At 29.0% G+C, this 13,702-nt stretch overlaps 2 protein-coding genes across 7 annotated transcripts; one reads left to right on the top strand and one right to left on the bottom strand.

Annotated features, from left to right (window-relative positions):
• Positions 1-233: 233 nt before the first annotated feature.
• LOC127290811 (MAGUK p55 subfamily member 7) lies at positions 234-6,716 on the bottom strand. Of its 4 annotated transcripts, none has more exons than XM_051319622.1 (11): positions 6,151-6,716; positions 5,573-5,859; positions 5,270-5,401; positions 4,551-4,577; positions 3,257-3,424; positions 3,104-3,175; positions 2,894-3,018; positions 2,697-2,821; positions 1,978-2,280; positions 1,551-1,894; positions 234-1,476 (listed from the first exon to the last, which is right to left on the bottom strand). In XM_051319622.1, the coding sequence occupies exons 1-11, from the start codon at positions 6,191-6,193 to the stop codon at positions 1,300-1,302; spliced, it is 1,803 nt and encodes a 600-aa protein (XP_051175579.1). In that variant the 5' UTR covers positions 6,194-6,716; the 3' UTR covers positions 234-1,299. The 4 variants fall into 4 exon arrangements, with proteins under 4 accessions (XP_051175579.1, XP_051175581.1, XP_051175580.1 ...); XM_051319624.1 differs by having other exon boundaries at positions 1,978-2,154; XM_051319623.1 differs by lacking the exon at positions 4,551-4,577.
• Positions 6,717-7,345: 629 nt separating this feature from the next.
• Positions 7,346-13,260, top strand: LOC127290810 (autophagy-related protein 9A). 3 transcript variants are annotated; one of them, XR_007844481.1, is made up of 9 exons: positions 7,346-7,582; positions 8,462-8,761; positions 9,001-9,317; positions 9,402-9,871; positions 9,944-10,128; positions 10,199-11,143; positions 11,226-11,600; positions 12,050-12,646; positions 12,955-13,260. XR_007844481.1 is itself a non-coding variant. In XM_051319620.1 (8 exons), exons 2-8 carry the CDS (start codon positions 8,708-8,710, stop codon positions 12,200-12,202), a joined length of 2,499 nt encoding a protein of 832 aa, XP_051175577.1. In that variant the 5' UTR covers positions 7,346-7,582; positions 8,462-8,707; the 3' UTR covers positions 12,203-12,817. The 3 variants fall into 3 exon arrangements, 2 of the variants coding, with proteins under 2 accessions (XP_051175577.1, XP_051175578.1); XM_051319620.1 differs by lacking the exon at positions 12,955-13,260 and having other exon boundaries at positions 12,050-12,817; XM_051319621.1 differs by lacking the exons at positions 8,462-8,761; positions 12,955-13,260 and having other exon boundaries at positions 7,347-7,582; positions 12,050-12,817.
• Positions 13,261-13,702: the final 442 nt, after the last annotated feature.

The following is a 13,702-nucleotide window of genomic DNA, read 5'->3' as shown; positions in this document are numbered from 1 at the left end:
AATCTTCTCATCAGATAGGTTAGTGAACTTATTCTCTTTAATTTTCTTTTTTCAATATCTATATCAATTTTTATAGGATCTTCTGAACCTTTTTTTTAATCATTCAAGACATTTTAAAACAGTAGAATATTATTTTAGATTTTTAAAAATTTCTAACATTTTCAAAAAATCTAAAATACTTTTTCTCATATTATTCATTTCAAACAGAAATTCAAATACTTAAGACACAAGAATGAATTTGTGTGTAATTCTATATTTCGATAACATATAGCGTGTACATCGAGGATGAGCTAAAATTTACTGCAATGTCAATTTGCAATATGGAAAATAGCTTATTATAATTTTATAATGATTGCAGAGTGGAAAATACAATATGGGACATATTTCTCTTTGTTTTGTCATATATTTATATATATAGTATACGTTAATTTTATTTGGCAACAATTAACAACAATCGGAATTAAACATTATTCTTAATAGTTGAGTAATATGTATCAATAATTAAGCGATCATTGATCGCAATTATTGCGCCATTCGCTCAAGATTTCATTTTTTTATTCAACGAACGATAAAATTTGGCAGTGACGATACTTTACTCTTTTCTAAACACAGAGAAGGAAAAAAAGTTTCCCTTTTTTTCTTCTCATTCCCTCTTTAGATATTATTTTAAAACTTGAAAGTTTCAAAATAATCAAATTAATTACTTTGAAGTTAAAAGATTTTCTTTACGAAATTTTTTCTTTCTTTTCGAAAAGTTCGAAATTTCAGTTCTAAAAAGTCATTCCATTTGGTAAGAATTAATGAACAATTTTCCAATCTCAATCAAGAGTTGATTAAATTTTGTTTTAATATTTAAAATTGACGTATAATCAAATAAAAGTTTTCAAAAATTGCTTATTAACTTACAATTAACTAATTTCTAAAAATTGAATCTTCGATCAATAAATAAATTAGTTTTTTTTCTAATTATCGAATAATTAACTTAATAATTAATTTATGATTGAGAAAAAATCCTCTGGAATGACTCTTGAATTTTGAATAGTCTAAAACACCCCAATCAGTTCCTAGTTTTGAATTTTCTACCTAATCTAGATAAATTTTTTTTTTGCAGAAACGTCGAGTGATTCTATTCTCTATATGAAAATAATAAAGTTCAAGACACTAGAAAATCACGTTTTGTGAATAAATTGTACTGAATACGACAAAAAAAATTGTATAAAAGAAACAAAATAAAATGATACGAACGTAAAGTTTTCCTTGTTTAAATCTCAAATCCTATTGCTTTTGTTGTTGTAATCATTACTGAACCCAGGAAGCTGGCACCCAAAGAGGATCCGTTTCTACTCGTTGGATTGCGCTTACAAGTTGCTCGAAGGCCATTGATAAGTCAGCATTCACAATCACCTCGTCAAAAAGATGCGAATAGAGAAATTCTATTCTCGCTGCACTGTGTAGAATTTCATTAAACTCTTCGTCCTGTAATAACAACAAATTAAAATTATAACCAAAAATTCATTAATTAAAAATTTTAATTTAAAAAATCACGATACCGTGAATCCACGGGAATTATTTTCATCGAAAGTGGATCTAGCTCGAGCCTCATTTCTTGTCTCTTTGAGAATTTCGAATCTCGGTGGCTTGATGTAAATAACATATGGCTTCAATTTTGGAGATCTCAGCATTTTCAACGCCTGATAATGAGGATTCAATAGGCAAACGTATCCAGCATCAACCAATGAACTAACGCTCTCCGTATTCGTTCCATATAAATTTCCCTTATATTCTCCGTACTCTATGAATTTTCCCGCTTGAATATCCTCCTCCATTTTTTCCCTCGAAGTGAAGTGATATTCCTTTCCATTTATTTCTCCTAATCTTGGCGGTCTGGAAGTGTCTAAAATTTTTTAAAAAAATTTTAAAATTTGTCAAAAAAAAAAAATATCTAATATGATTTAAAGATAAAAAATATTGACTCACATGGCACAGGGGTTTTGTACTTGTCAGGATCGCTGGCCATAATTCTTCTCTTGAGCTCGTTGCGGCCAACTCCCGGTGGTCCGATGAGAACTACCGGCCGATAAAGACCGGGCCTTGGATAGAGTTTCGCCACCTCCTCGTAAGTTGGTATCTCTTCGCGATCGAAGTCGTCATTTTCTGCAGCGTCATACATGATTTTTTTAGTTTTAATTCCTTGTAAATTGCACTTTGTAGGCGAGTCGTGCAAAGAGTTACTGGGACGGGGGCACAAGGCAGGCAAAGGCACTGGAACAGAACACAAGCCTAACCGACGGTTAGGTGAAACATCACGTTAGCCCAACAAACAGCAATTCAACCTCACCAAAAGCTCTTTTTGGTATCTATTTTTTTTTTATTACGCATCAATCGACCCCCAGGATCCGGAATCCGTGTTTAAAAAAGCATTACGAGCGCCTAGTCCCTTCGCCGTCATCACTGACCAATGATCGACTCATAAAAAATTACTAATGTTAACGTATTATTCTAAACACCTAGCAAGCTTATTGATGATAAATTTCTAAATGGAATTATAATTATCTTATTAGGAATAATAATCAACAAATTGGAATTAATATTAAACTAAAATAATGGAGATTATTGTAAGCAAATTATTAACATCGATAACATGTGCAAAAAATTGAAAACACGAAAATAACATTAATTTAAGGGATTTTTCTTACTTATTGTGTCCTCGTCGGTTTTTTCTTTTTGTTGTCGTTCAACGATAATCCTGCGTTCCTGGAGCGCTCGACTGGGAATTAATCCTGCACGCATATTTCGATCACCTTCTCTTCTCGCTTGCCACCTATTTTAGATTTTTCAATTTATTTATTGAAATTCTGAAAATATTAAATTTAATTTTTGATTGTTAACTGACCAATAGATATCGTCCTGGCTCACGATATGAAGGACATCTCCTTTTGAAAAATCAAGGCCAGCTTCTTTACAGGGTGTATGAGGATCTTCGGCTGCTTTGTAGGAAAAATGCGCCCGAACACGAACCTAAACAAAATAGTTTAAAAAATTATTATGTCAATCATATTTATTGTTATTATTTTATATTAATTTAAATAATTTCGGATATTACCTTGCTTTCCCTCATACCGCCTTTGCTATCCGCTGGCACGATTTTGAAAGTAATTGTACCCTCCGAATTTTGCTACAAAGAAACATAATTTTTTTTCTTATATCATTTTTGTTCAATCTTAAAAATTTTTTAAATCATTTCAGAATGACTCACCAAAATTTTTAGAACACAATTCGGTGTTTTTCCTTCGACGCTGATTCCATTGACTTCGCAGACCTCGTCACCAACGTGAATTAAACCAGATCTATCTGCAGCACCACCGTGCATTATTCGTGCTATCACAATTTTTCCAGTGTCCTCGTCAGTCTTTATAGTTGCGCCCTATTGTTAACGTGTATCGAACATTTTAATTAATATAGGGCACTACAGAAGAATAAACAAGAAAGTTTCATCTAAAACTTAAAAAGTGTATTAAACATCGAAATCAATATAAAAGAGACTTTCTTTCCTTCTTTTTCTTTAGAAACATTTTTTTTTTCTTTGCAAAATATGTACATGCATATAATATAAATTATAATCCAATCGTACTAAACTATTGGAAATAAAATAATTTTTTTTCTTAAATTAAAAAAATTAATAAATATGAGTATAAAATAAAAATATTCAATTCAAAACATTGATTGTGTATATGAACAAATTAATTGATTGATTCTTGAAATAAAAAGAAAAATCAAATCAGTTTTGTTCGACTTTGGTGACCCACGGACATGCGGGAAAATAAAACAGAAGAATAATCTGCAAAAAAATTTTATTTACAAATAAATAATTAAGAACAAAACATAAGAGATCATGCAGACGTACACTCAAAAAAAACATTCTCTAAATGAAACCAAAAGAATTATTTTTCAAAATTTTTCAAATCAACTGTAAAAATAATTATTTAAAATAATTTTTAATTATAAATTTCTAAAATAAAAATAATTCAGCAGTTTTCATTTAGGAAATGATTTCATTTTCCTTTTTGTTTGATTGAGTGCATTGACAAATAAATAAATGTACAAAAAGATAAATACTAAAAATAGATTCTTTAGTTCGTTACTTTACTTTAGGGCAAAGTAATTTCTAAAGTAATAAATAAATTAAATACAACACAAAAATAAATTAACAATTCAATTATCAAATAAAATAACGAATTATGTATCAAATAAATTAACGAGTATTAAATGCAGTAATTAATACATGAAACGAAATATACATAATTGGTATATATAAAATTCACAAATTGCTGTACTACTTTGCAGGTACAGTGTATAAATAAAAAATATATATATACAAAACAACACAGTATTTACAAAACTTATTTAGCAAATAATTTGCACTAAAATGACGCATTGCAGGTAATTCACAATTTTTAATGTGCAAAAGTACTTTCGATCGTTCGACTAAATGAGGAAGATTCTAGTGCAATAAATTTTTTTTACAACCTAAGGGTTTGTAGAAAACTTACCAGAATCGGTTCAACGCCATCACCACTCTTCGAAGCAAATAGATCGATGAAAAAATACGTGATTACTTGGAACGTATTATAAAAGCAATTTATATTATTTAATGCCTATTCTGAAGCAAAAAACTATTTTTTCATTTTTCGTTCATACCAAAAATTAAAAATATCAATTTTTATATTATAAATTTTGAAAAAAATTACCATATTACTAATTTAAATTTATTCATTTATAATTTTTTCTGAATAATTTAGATATTCAAAATTAGACGTCAATTTTTCTGCCTATAATTATTGACTTTAACTAATTAGATAATTCAATAAGTCACATAAAAATAAATAGAATAAAAAATGTATATTGTAGAATATAGAAGAAAGAAAAATCTTTAGCCGAATTAGCCGAAGATTTTAAAATAATTTTGAAGAAACAAAAAAACAATTTAAAAATGAATTTATGGATGGGAGAACTTTCTGGTGATAAAATTACACTAGACGTGCCTACAATGATCAAATGGAGCTAAAAGATAATAAATTTGATATCGCATGCAATTTCAAATAGAGGCGAATAAAAAAGAAAAATAAATAAAAATGAACTATATATCACAAAAAGTACCACTTCACACAGTCTAATTTTGTTTCGTTAATCATAATTGAAAAGCTCGCCTTTCGTAAAAAAATAGCGTATAAAAACACTAAAAAAAAATGAATTGTTCGAATTCACGTACCAGGGGTTCATTTGATTTAACTAGTTGCACAATTTTCACTGTTTCCTCGTCTTCGTCAACTTCTAGCGGAATATCTGGTAACCTTGGATAATAGTCCTTTTGAGCAACAGCATCGTGAGCGCACAATAAACCCTGGAAAAAGAAAAATCTTATTTATTTACATAGCAAAAAATGTCCTTTTTAAATCCACTTCAAAGTAAAACTTTTAACCTAAAAATAATTAAATGAAACAGAAATTATTTATTTAATTGAACAATATTTTTTAATAATAACGGAATAAAATATTGAGAAAATTTATATTACCTGAATATGTGGTCTTTGTAAAAGTTGAAAAAGTTCTCTGCAATCCTGAGAGATGTGTGTTTTCGTCGCAAGTACCTCGAGGACATCGACATCGATATCCATCGCATTTGACAGCATCGGGTAAAATTTATCATCCTTAATGTTATGTAAAACTTTATTGTGAACCTTGACTAAAGCATTTAATTCTTTCGACTGCAGAAGCTCACTCAAAAATCCAAATTCCTCATCTGTACAACTTGGAATATCGGCTTTACTTTCCACCAGTGAGTTTAATAACTTTGACAAAGCTGAAAAAATCCCGTTCATTAAGTTCTAAATTAAATTAAAATAACAAATTCTTTTTATATTTTAATTGATCTCAAACATGGATTCTTATGTACTATGAAGCTAATTATTAAAACTTATGTCAAGGAGCACAGATAAATCAATAAATTTCTCAAAAAAAAGGAAAAAAATGTCAATCTTCAAACAAAATATTAACGAAAATTGTAATGAATAAATATGAAAAATCAAAAACACTTTTCACAGGAAAATTAAGCTGATATTGATATTTTATAAATGAAAGAAAAAAAACTTACAAGGATCCCAATTGACGGTGTCCATGACAAGTGCTGCTGTCATACTTTAATATCCTCACATAAATTAGAAGCTTCTTCAGAAGGGAGTAATAATAATTGAAATCATATTTAACATTTTGGGGGGTGGCCCAACAAGAGAAAAAAAGGGTCACTGCACGAGAACAGAGTATATTTCTGGCTGGCTTACACCCAGAGCCATTAATAACTTTGCAGAATTACACTTCTCCGCGTTTACCTCGTTTACCTGGCTTGGTTTTCTGTCAACGATTATTAGTCTCATTGCGAAAATAATTCGTTACGTAAGCATGTTATTTGACACGAGAATCAAGAAACCTCCCCCTGAATTTGCCGACAATAGAAACATTTTCTAACAAGAACTGATATTATTTAGATATAAAGTGTGACGAAATAAATACCTGAGGATATTAAATGTTGCACTTAATTAAACACTAACTATTACTTTTCTTGTTAAATACTGCCGAAGTGTCATTTTTTGTTTAGCAACGAATTGCAATGGAACTTATTGCAAATAGAGCAAAGGAAAAACTGGCTACTGCGCAATCATGTCGCGCAGCACGCGCTTTTAAAAATATGTGAAATATTAATTAATTCTAAATAAAAAGCTCAAAATTGATTAAATTATCAAGTTTTAAAATATTACAAAATTGTAAAAATAGGTACGTATAATAGAAAAATGAAATAAAAATTTTAAAATATTAGAAATGTAAAAAAGTTCACTTACGCAAGCGCAGTTAGTAGCGTCATAGGCAACGCCATTTTTAATCAAAATCTTTTTTTTATATTTAATAAGATAGATTTGTTTAAAAGCTTAAAATTTAACTACTTTTAAATAATCTTAATATGAAAATAGTGAAAAATGAATAAACAAACTGTTAGTAGAAAAATTAGACTTCTACATATAATATAATAAGGGTAGGATCACAGTAATGTATCAATTCCGGATTTCCGCTGAACTGTCAAATTCAAATTTAAATAATAAAATTCACATTCAAATTTTTATTTCTTAAAATTAAATTTGACAAATAATGATCGAAAAGAAAGTACTGTTTAAAGTTTATTTTAACAAAATAAACAAGTGTATTTTAAAAATGTTTTGAAATTTTTTCCGAATTATGTTTTATATGTTAGTGAGGTTAGAGATCAGAGTCAGCTGATAACAACAGAAACCTTTGTTACCGATTTTAAAGAGCCAGAAATACGCAACACCTACGACTCAAGTAACATAATACAAAGAAGAAGAAAAATGATCAAACGCAAGCAACGAGTAAAGCTTTTTTAAAAAAAACAAGTGTCTAAATTAGCAGTGAATAATAGCATACGATACAATGTTAGTGTGCAGTTTGGAGTATCCTCTTGGAGATATAGAATATAATCATCACTGAAAAAGCAGACAGAAAAATTGCTGACGAAGGTACGATGGTTGCTTTGTTTATGGAGATCAGCTGTAATAACTAAACATTTATGTCACATTCAATACATATGATTTTTAAAAACATTTAATTTTATCATTAAATAGTCGTATACGAGGAACATGATTCAATCTTATATTTACGTAATATATTGACAAAAAAATGGCTAATTAATTTTATTTCTCTTGTGCCACTTGCCCTTTAAACTATAACAATTCATAATATACTTCTCAATAAATAATACATTGCATAATTTGTTTATGACAAAATTTGTCATTTGTCTTGTATTTACTTTTTATATTTCACAAAGAAACTAACGTCGTATTTCTATGACGTGCAATTTAATTTATAATTGAAAGCAAATATATGCAACATACATGTAGCATGAAACAAGGACAGACGACACTGTCTAAAAGAAAAAATACTGTTAAAAGTTCACTTTAACATAATGAAAAATGCGTAAATGAGAGAAAATACGTATTTTCTGTTGAAGCGAATTTTCAGTAAACGAAATCATTTAATTAGTTTGTCAATTTTAATAGAAAAGAGGTAAAAAGAACTTTTTACAAAATTTTATATTAAGGATTAAAGTTAAAAAAATTACGATAAATTTTTTAAATTTAAATTAATAATCGAAATTAAAAAATCATTGTCAGAATCTTAAAAATGGTAATATGTACAAGAGGATGTTAATGTATTGAATGAATCAAAACTACAGAGGGTTTATCAAAACTCTTCATTTTGAAAAACATCTGAAGAGCATTGATTATTTTACCTCGCATATACAAGATTATTCTTTTAATTAATTAATTATGATAATTGATGGAGAATTCAAACTTTCACGATATCTCACTTTCTGTTCATGCAATTCATACTAAAAGAAGAATGGAAGGAACCATGTAGGAGCATATATAATTGTAAAACATATATATATATATTCATAAAATGAACATTAAAAAAAAATTTAATATTATTCGCCTTACAATGAATGATTTTGGTGTCCAGAATGTATGAAAGTAATGAATTTGTTTGATCATTTGACATTGCCGAAATAAACTTGCATATTTATATACATGTATGGAGCAGTCATTGAATTTCATTTCATTAAAAGTTTATAACATGAAAGAATGAAACGAGACACTGTAATAACCTGTGTGGAGCCAAACCGCAGAACACAAACGGTAAGGCTCCAAAGATCAATAAGATATTCGTATATCGTTTGGTATCATTTTGCACGAGTGTCTTTTGACTATTCTCAATTTTCTTTAAAAATCAATATTGGCATTTAATTTCTCACTCTTAAATAATAATGATTCTTCTTAGGAAATAAGATTCTTTTTTTAATTTAGAATTTTTTTTCTTTTGAATCTTGAAATGATAATGCATTTTTAAATTGAAAGAAATTTTTTTTTTCCTATAGATGACAACAATACTCGATGTCAATTATCAGCAGTTGGAACCTTACTCAGAAGGTGATGGAGAAGAGCAAGATGAAGATCGGGAGGAGACGCCTCAAGAATCTGGCGTGATGATCCATGTTGTGCCAGAGAACAATAAAACCAGATGGAATCATATAGAAGATTTAGATTCATTTTTTACGCGAATGTATCATTACCATCAAAATAACGGCTTTATATGTATGATGACTAAAGAATTTTGCGAACTAGGACAATTTATATTCGTAGTTATTTTTACTCTCTTCTTGTTCAATTGCGTTGACTATCCAATACTATTCAGGTGAGTGAAAATAATAAATTCTCACGAAAAAGTAATTTTATTTAATACAAAGAGATTATTTACTATTTTAATTGCTTTTCCTAGAGATAAAATAACAGGAAATAGTACGTCTTTCAAGATAAAAATGACTGATGCATTTTTGCCAATACAAAAATGTTCTCAAAGCGTGGGCCTAATTACCTGGATATTTATTTCTGTAGCGACAATTTTTTGGATTCTACGATTAGTAAAATGTTTATATCATTTGACTCAATATTGGGATATTAAATTATTTTTTAATACTGCACTGAAAATTGAGGACAAAGAATTGCAAAATGTCACGTGGTATGAAGTGCAAAAGAAAGTTAGGGAAGTGCAAAAAGAACAAGAAATGTGTATTCACAAAAAAGAACTTACCGAATTGGATATTTATCATAGAATATTAAGATTTAAAAATTATATGGTAGCTATGATAAATAAATCTTTATTGCCAGTGAGACTTAAATTGCCAATTATGGGAGAAGTAATTTTTTTAACTAGAGGTCTGAAATATAATATGGAATTATTATTATTCTGTAAGTATAATTTCCGATGGTGTATTAAAAAAATTAATTTTTTTTGAATAAAAAGGTATTTTAAATTTTTAGGGGGTCCATGGTCGCCGTTTGAAAATAATTGGCATCTAAAGGAAGATTATAAAAAGCAAAATAAGCGTCAAGAATTGGCTAAACTTTTATCGAAACATATTCTTTATGTTGGAGTAGCAAATTTCATTTTGTGTCCATTAATATTGTCATGGCAAATTTTATACTTTTTTTTCAACTATGCCGATGTAAGTAAAAAAATATATGAGAAATTCTTAATTAACGAGCGTCTAATTTAAATTAAAAATTTTGTTGCAGTTAATTAAAAGAGAACCCGGAGCACTTGGACTACGAATGTGGTCACCATTTAGTCGTTTGTATCTTCGTCACTTTAACGAATTGGAGCATGAACTTAACGCTCGTCTGAGTCGAGCTTACCGTCCAGCAAAGAAATACATGGATATATTTACATCTCCATTGATCACGATAATCGCTCAAAATATTGTATTCATTAGCGGCGGTATTTTCATTATAATGTTAGGTCTGACAATTTATGATGACGGTGTTGTAACGGTGGAACATTTTGTAGCGACAATGACAGTTTTTGGAACAATTGCCGCCGGTGCAAGGGCATTTTTACCCGATGAAAATTTAGTCTGGTGTCCGGAAACTTTGTTGACTGCAATTTTGGCGCACACACATTATCGACCAGACAGTTGGAAGGATCGTGCTCACACACAAGCGACACGAGCACAAGTTGCTCAATTGTATCAATTTAAACTTGTCCATATTATTGAGGAACTTGTTTCGCCATTATTGACGCCGTTTATTTTGTGTTTTCACATGAGGCCAAGGGCATTAGATATCGTCGATTTTTATAGAAATTTTACGATCGAAGTCACCGGTGTCGGTGATGTTTGTAGCTTTGCACAAATGGACGTACGAAAACATGGTAATCCAATGTGGCAAACTGTCGGTCAAAGTGTATTGGATGCACGTGTCACTGGATTCGATAATCATTATGGCACCGATCAAGATAAACTTTATCCATTATCAAATCAATACACTCAGGCTGAAGATGGAAAAACGGAATTATCATTAATACATTTTACCCTTACAAATCCCGAGTGGAAACCGCCTAGTCATGCTGAAACTTTCGTAACGGCTCTCAAGGAGAGAGCTCGAAAGGAGGCAGCAACCAATATTAATGAATTGAATCCACTGTACACAAGTCTTAATAGCTTGTCTAGTCTTGGCCCAGGCGTAAGTCAATTATTTTTTTGGAATAATTATTTTTAATGAAAATTGCTTTTATAAATTTTAATAAGATTTTTTTTTATTGCAGTATAATGATATTGTGACGAACATTATTCGGAGTGTGATGCCGAATCAATTTAGTGTTCCAAGTATGAGTCACGCAATGTCAAATGAAGCGGGAGCGTCGTCATCGACGTCAATGGGTGGAGATGAAACCTGTAGTGTTAGATCTAATATTCCTCCGCGAACATTTATGGGTCGTTTGCATAAGGCCGAAGGACCTTTGCATTCCGATAAAGGATTACTTTATAGCTTGCAACAGGGACTGTCAAATCAATCGCTTGGTGCTTCAGTATTCGGTTCCGGACAGGAACTCGTATCCGATTTAACAGTTCCGATCGAAATGGCGGCTGCCGATATGTCCTTATCTACATTGTACCTGCATGAACTTCATCATAGACAAGTACGTCATTTCATTATTATTTAATTATAAACAAATTTTTCAATTTCACTTTAAAATTGTACATTATTCTTCCAATTAAATGGAGATTAAATGAAGAAAATATTTTTATTATATTCTTAAAGTTTAAATTTTATTGTCAAAAAAAAAATATTGTTTTACATATGGAAAATAGAAAAAAAAGAATGAAAAATTCAGGGACATTTTATCGTTTATTAAAGATCGGTCTCAATTTTTTTCGTAAAAATGTCACGTTCCACGACTAGAAAAATTTTTCATCTAATTCTTTTTTGGACAAAAAACGTTACTTGAAACTCCATTAAATTCTGATTTAATTAACGTTTTATAGTTGGATTAAAAGAAGAAAAAAAGTTCGAGTTTAAAGTTAGAGATATAATAAACGTGAAATGTTGAATTGGAAATTCGTGATTAAACGTTTTTGGTAATTTCAGGTAAGAAGACGAGGCTACCATGAGGTAGCCACAAGAAGTATATGGCAACCAGGTCCAGTTCAGGAGTTAGCCACACTTCCCGAAGTTAAACAAGAACGAGCACCATTGCTCTTGCATCAAGATTCATCGATAAGAAATAAAAGAGATTCTTAAACTGACTTTTCTTTTTTTCACTAATTTGCGCAATGATCATCAATTAAGAATAATAAAATATTTTTATCTACATTCAAAAATAACGCTTCTATTAATTTGCACCTTTAAATAATTATTTCATATCATTTAATGGAAAATATTTGTTTTTCCGAATATTTCCAGCTCACCAAAATGAAAGTATTTGAAATATTATCATTTAAATTAATTTCGAATCGAATTTATAAAAACAAAAATTCGTTAAAATTATTACTTCATTTGTTTCAAGAAAAAAATCTTGACTTGAAATATTTTTTGTTCTTATAATACAAAAGTAACATTTTTGTAATCATGGAGAATTTTTCCGAGAAAATTTATAATTTACGGTGCAATCGAAGTATAAGTGAAAAAATGTTAAAAGAAGATTTTGTTTACGATATTCGACGACCAACAGAAAGAAAATTCACTGTAAGTTTTGTACATAATAAAATATAACCATAATATCATTTTTTCAATCGCCAATTCGTGCCATTTGCAAAAAGATATCACATTCTGTATAATATATGTATGTCATTTGTATTATAATATCATCTGTAAAAATGTTGATGAATTCATTAAAAAGTGTATATAGAAGTTGAAGTAATATTAAGATTTATTATATTATATAGAAAAAAGCCTGACATTAAAATGCTAACATTTTTTTTTTTATTGTGATTCTCATTACTGCGTGCATAATTTTTATTATATTATACTTTATTATTGTTACTTTCTTTTAGATATTGGAGCAACGAACATTAAACTTTGAGTGCAATATTTGTTACGAACAGATCGCAACTCGTCATTCTTTATCGACTCATGTAAAATTTCACTGTGAAAATTATTGTAAAATTTGTTTTTGGGTTATTCAACCTTATGAAACAATTGAACAACATATGGAGAAATTTCACTAATTTTTCAATCTTTTAAAGAAATAGTTTTATTAGTTTTAGTTTGTATTTAACAAATAACAATTGCGTGTACGTGTAGATTAGAATTTTGTTAAAAAATGTTTTTATAATAATAAATTTGACATTCTACCAAAATTAACAGTTATTAATTATTTACGTTAATGAAATTTTAAATTTAAATGATTAATAATTTTTTTTGACAAATTATTATTATATAAAGGAATAAATAATAATTATATGAATTTTGTTTTTAATAATGGAGAATTACATAATTTTTGTAATTAAAATGGACTATTTAAAGAATAATGAAAAAAATATCAAATAAAGCTTATTTTTCGTAGTTTTCATGCATTACGCAACTTTTTTTTTGTTTGTGGAAAATCCTTACAATACAACTATATGAAGTAAACATTGGCAGAAAATTGCTTTTTACGTAATACTGAAGGGAGTATTACGTAATATTCCTGTACGTTTACAGAGAGCTACAAGAATTTTTTTTTTGCCTTGTGTTTATTAAAAAATACATTTTCATCTCATCCCTTTTTTCATTTCAAATAGATATTTAGAAAAAAAAGAA

The sequence above is a fragment of the Leptopilina boulardi genome, unplaced genomic scaffold (genome assembly GCF_019393585.1).
Source record: "Leptopilina boulardi isolate dan_hultmark-lab unplaced genomic scaffold, ZJU_Lbou_2.1 LbouV2_80, whole genome shotgun sequence".
Taxonomy (NCBI): domain Eukaryota; kingdom Metazoa; phylum Arthropoda; class Insecta; order Hymenoptera; family Figitidae; genus Leptopilina; species Leptopilina boulardi.
The sequence above is the reverse complement of the archived record's forward strand: the minus strand, read 5'-3'. Positions and strand labels throughout refer to the sequence as shown.

Excerpts from the sequence above, each read along its gene's own strand:
- LOC127290811 (XM_051319622.1), bottom strand. The coding sequence starts at position 6,193 with ATGACAGCAGCACTTGTCATGGACACCGTCAATTGGGATCCTT. Across the intron at positions 4,578-5,269 it reads TTAAATCAAATGAACCCCTG|AGTGGTGATGGCGTTGAACC; the intron begins GTACGTGAATTC and ends TTTGCTTCGAAG. Across the intron at positions 3,019-3,103 it reads GCGGTATGAGGGAAAGCAAG|GTTCGTGTTCGGGCGCATTT; the intron begins GTAATATCCGAA and ends TATTTTGTTTAG.
- LOC127290810 (XM_051319620.1), top strand. The coding sequence starts at position 8,708 with ATGAAACGAGACACTGTAATAACCTGTGTGGAGCCAAACCGCAGAACA. Across the intron at positions 8,762-9,000 it reads CAAACCGCAGAACACAAACG|ATGACAACAATACTCGATGT; the intron begins GTAAGGCTCCAA and ends TTTTTCCTATAG. Across the intron at positions 11,601-12,049 it reads ATGAACTTCATCATAGACAA|GTAAGAAGACGAGGCTACCA; the intron begins GTACGTCATTTC and ends TGGTAATTTCAG.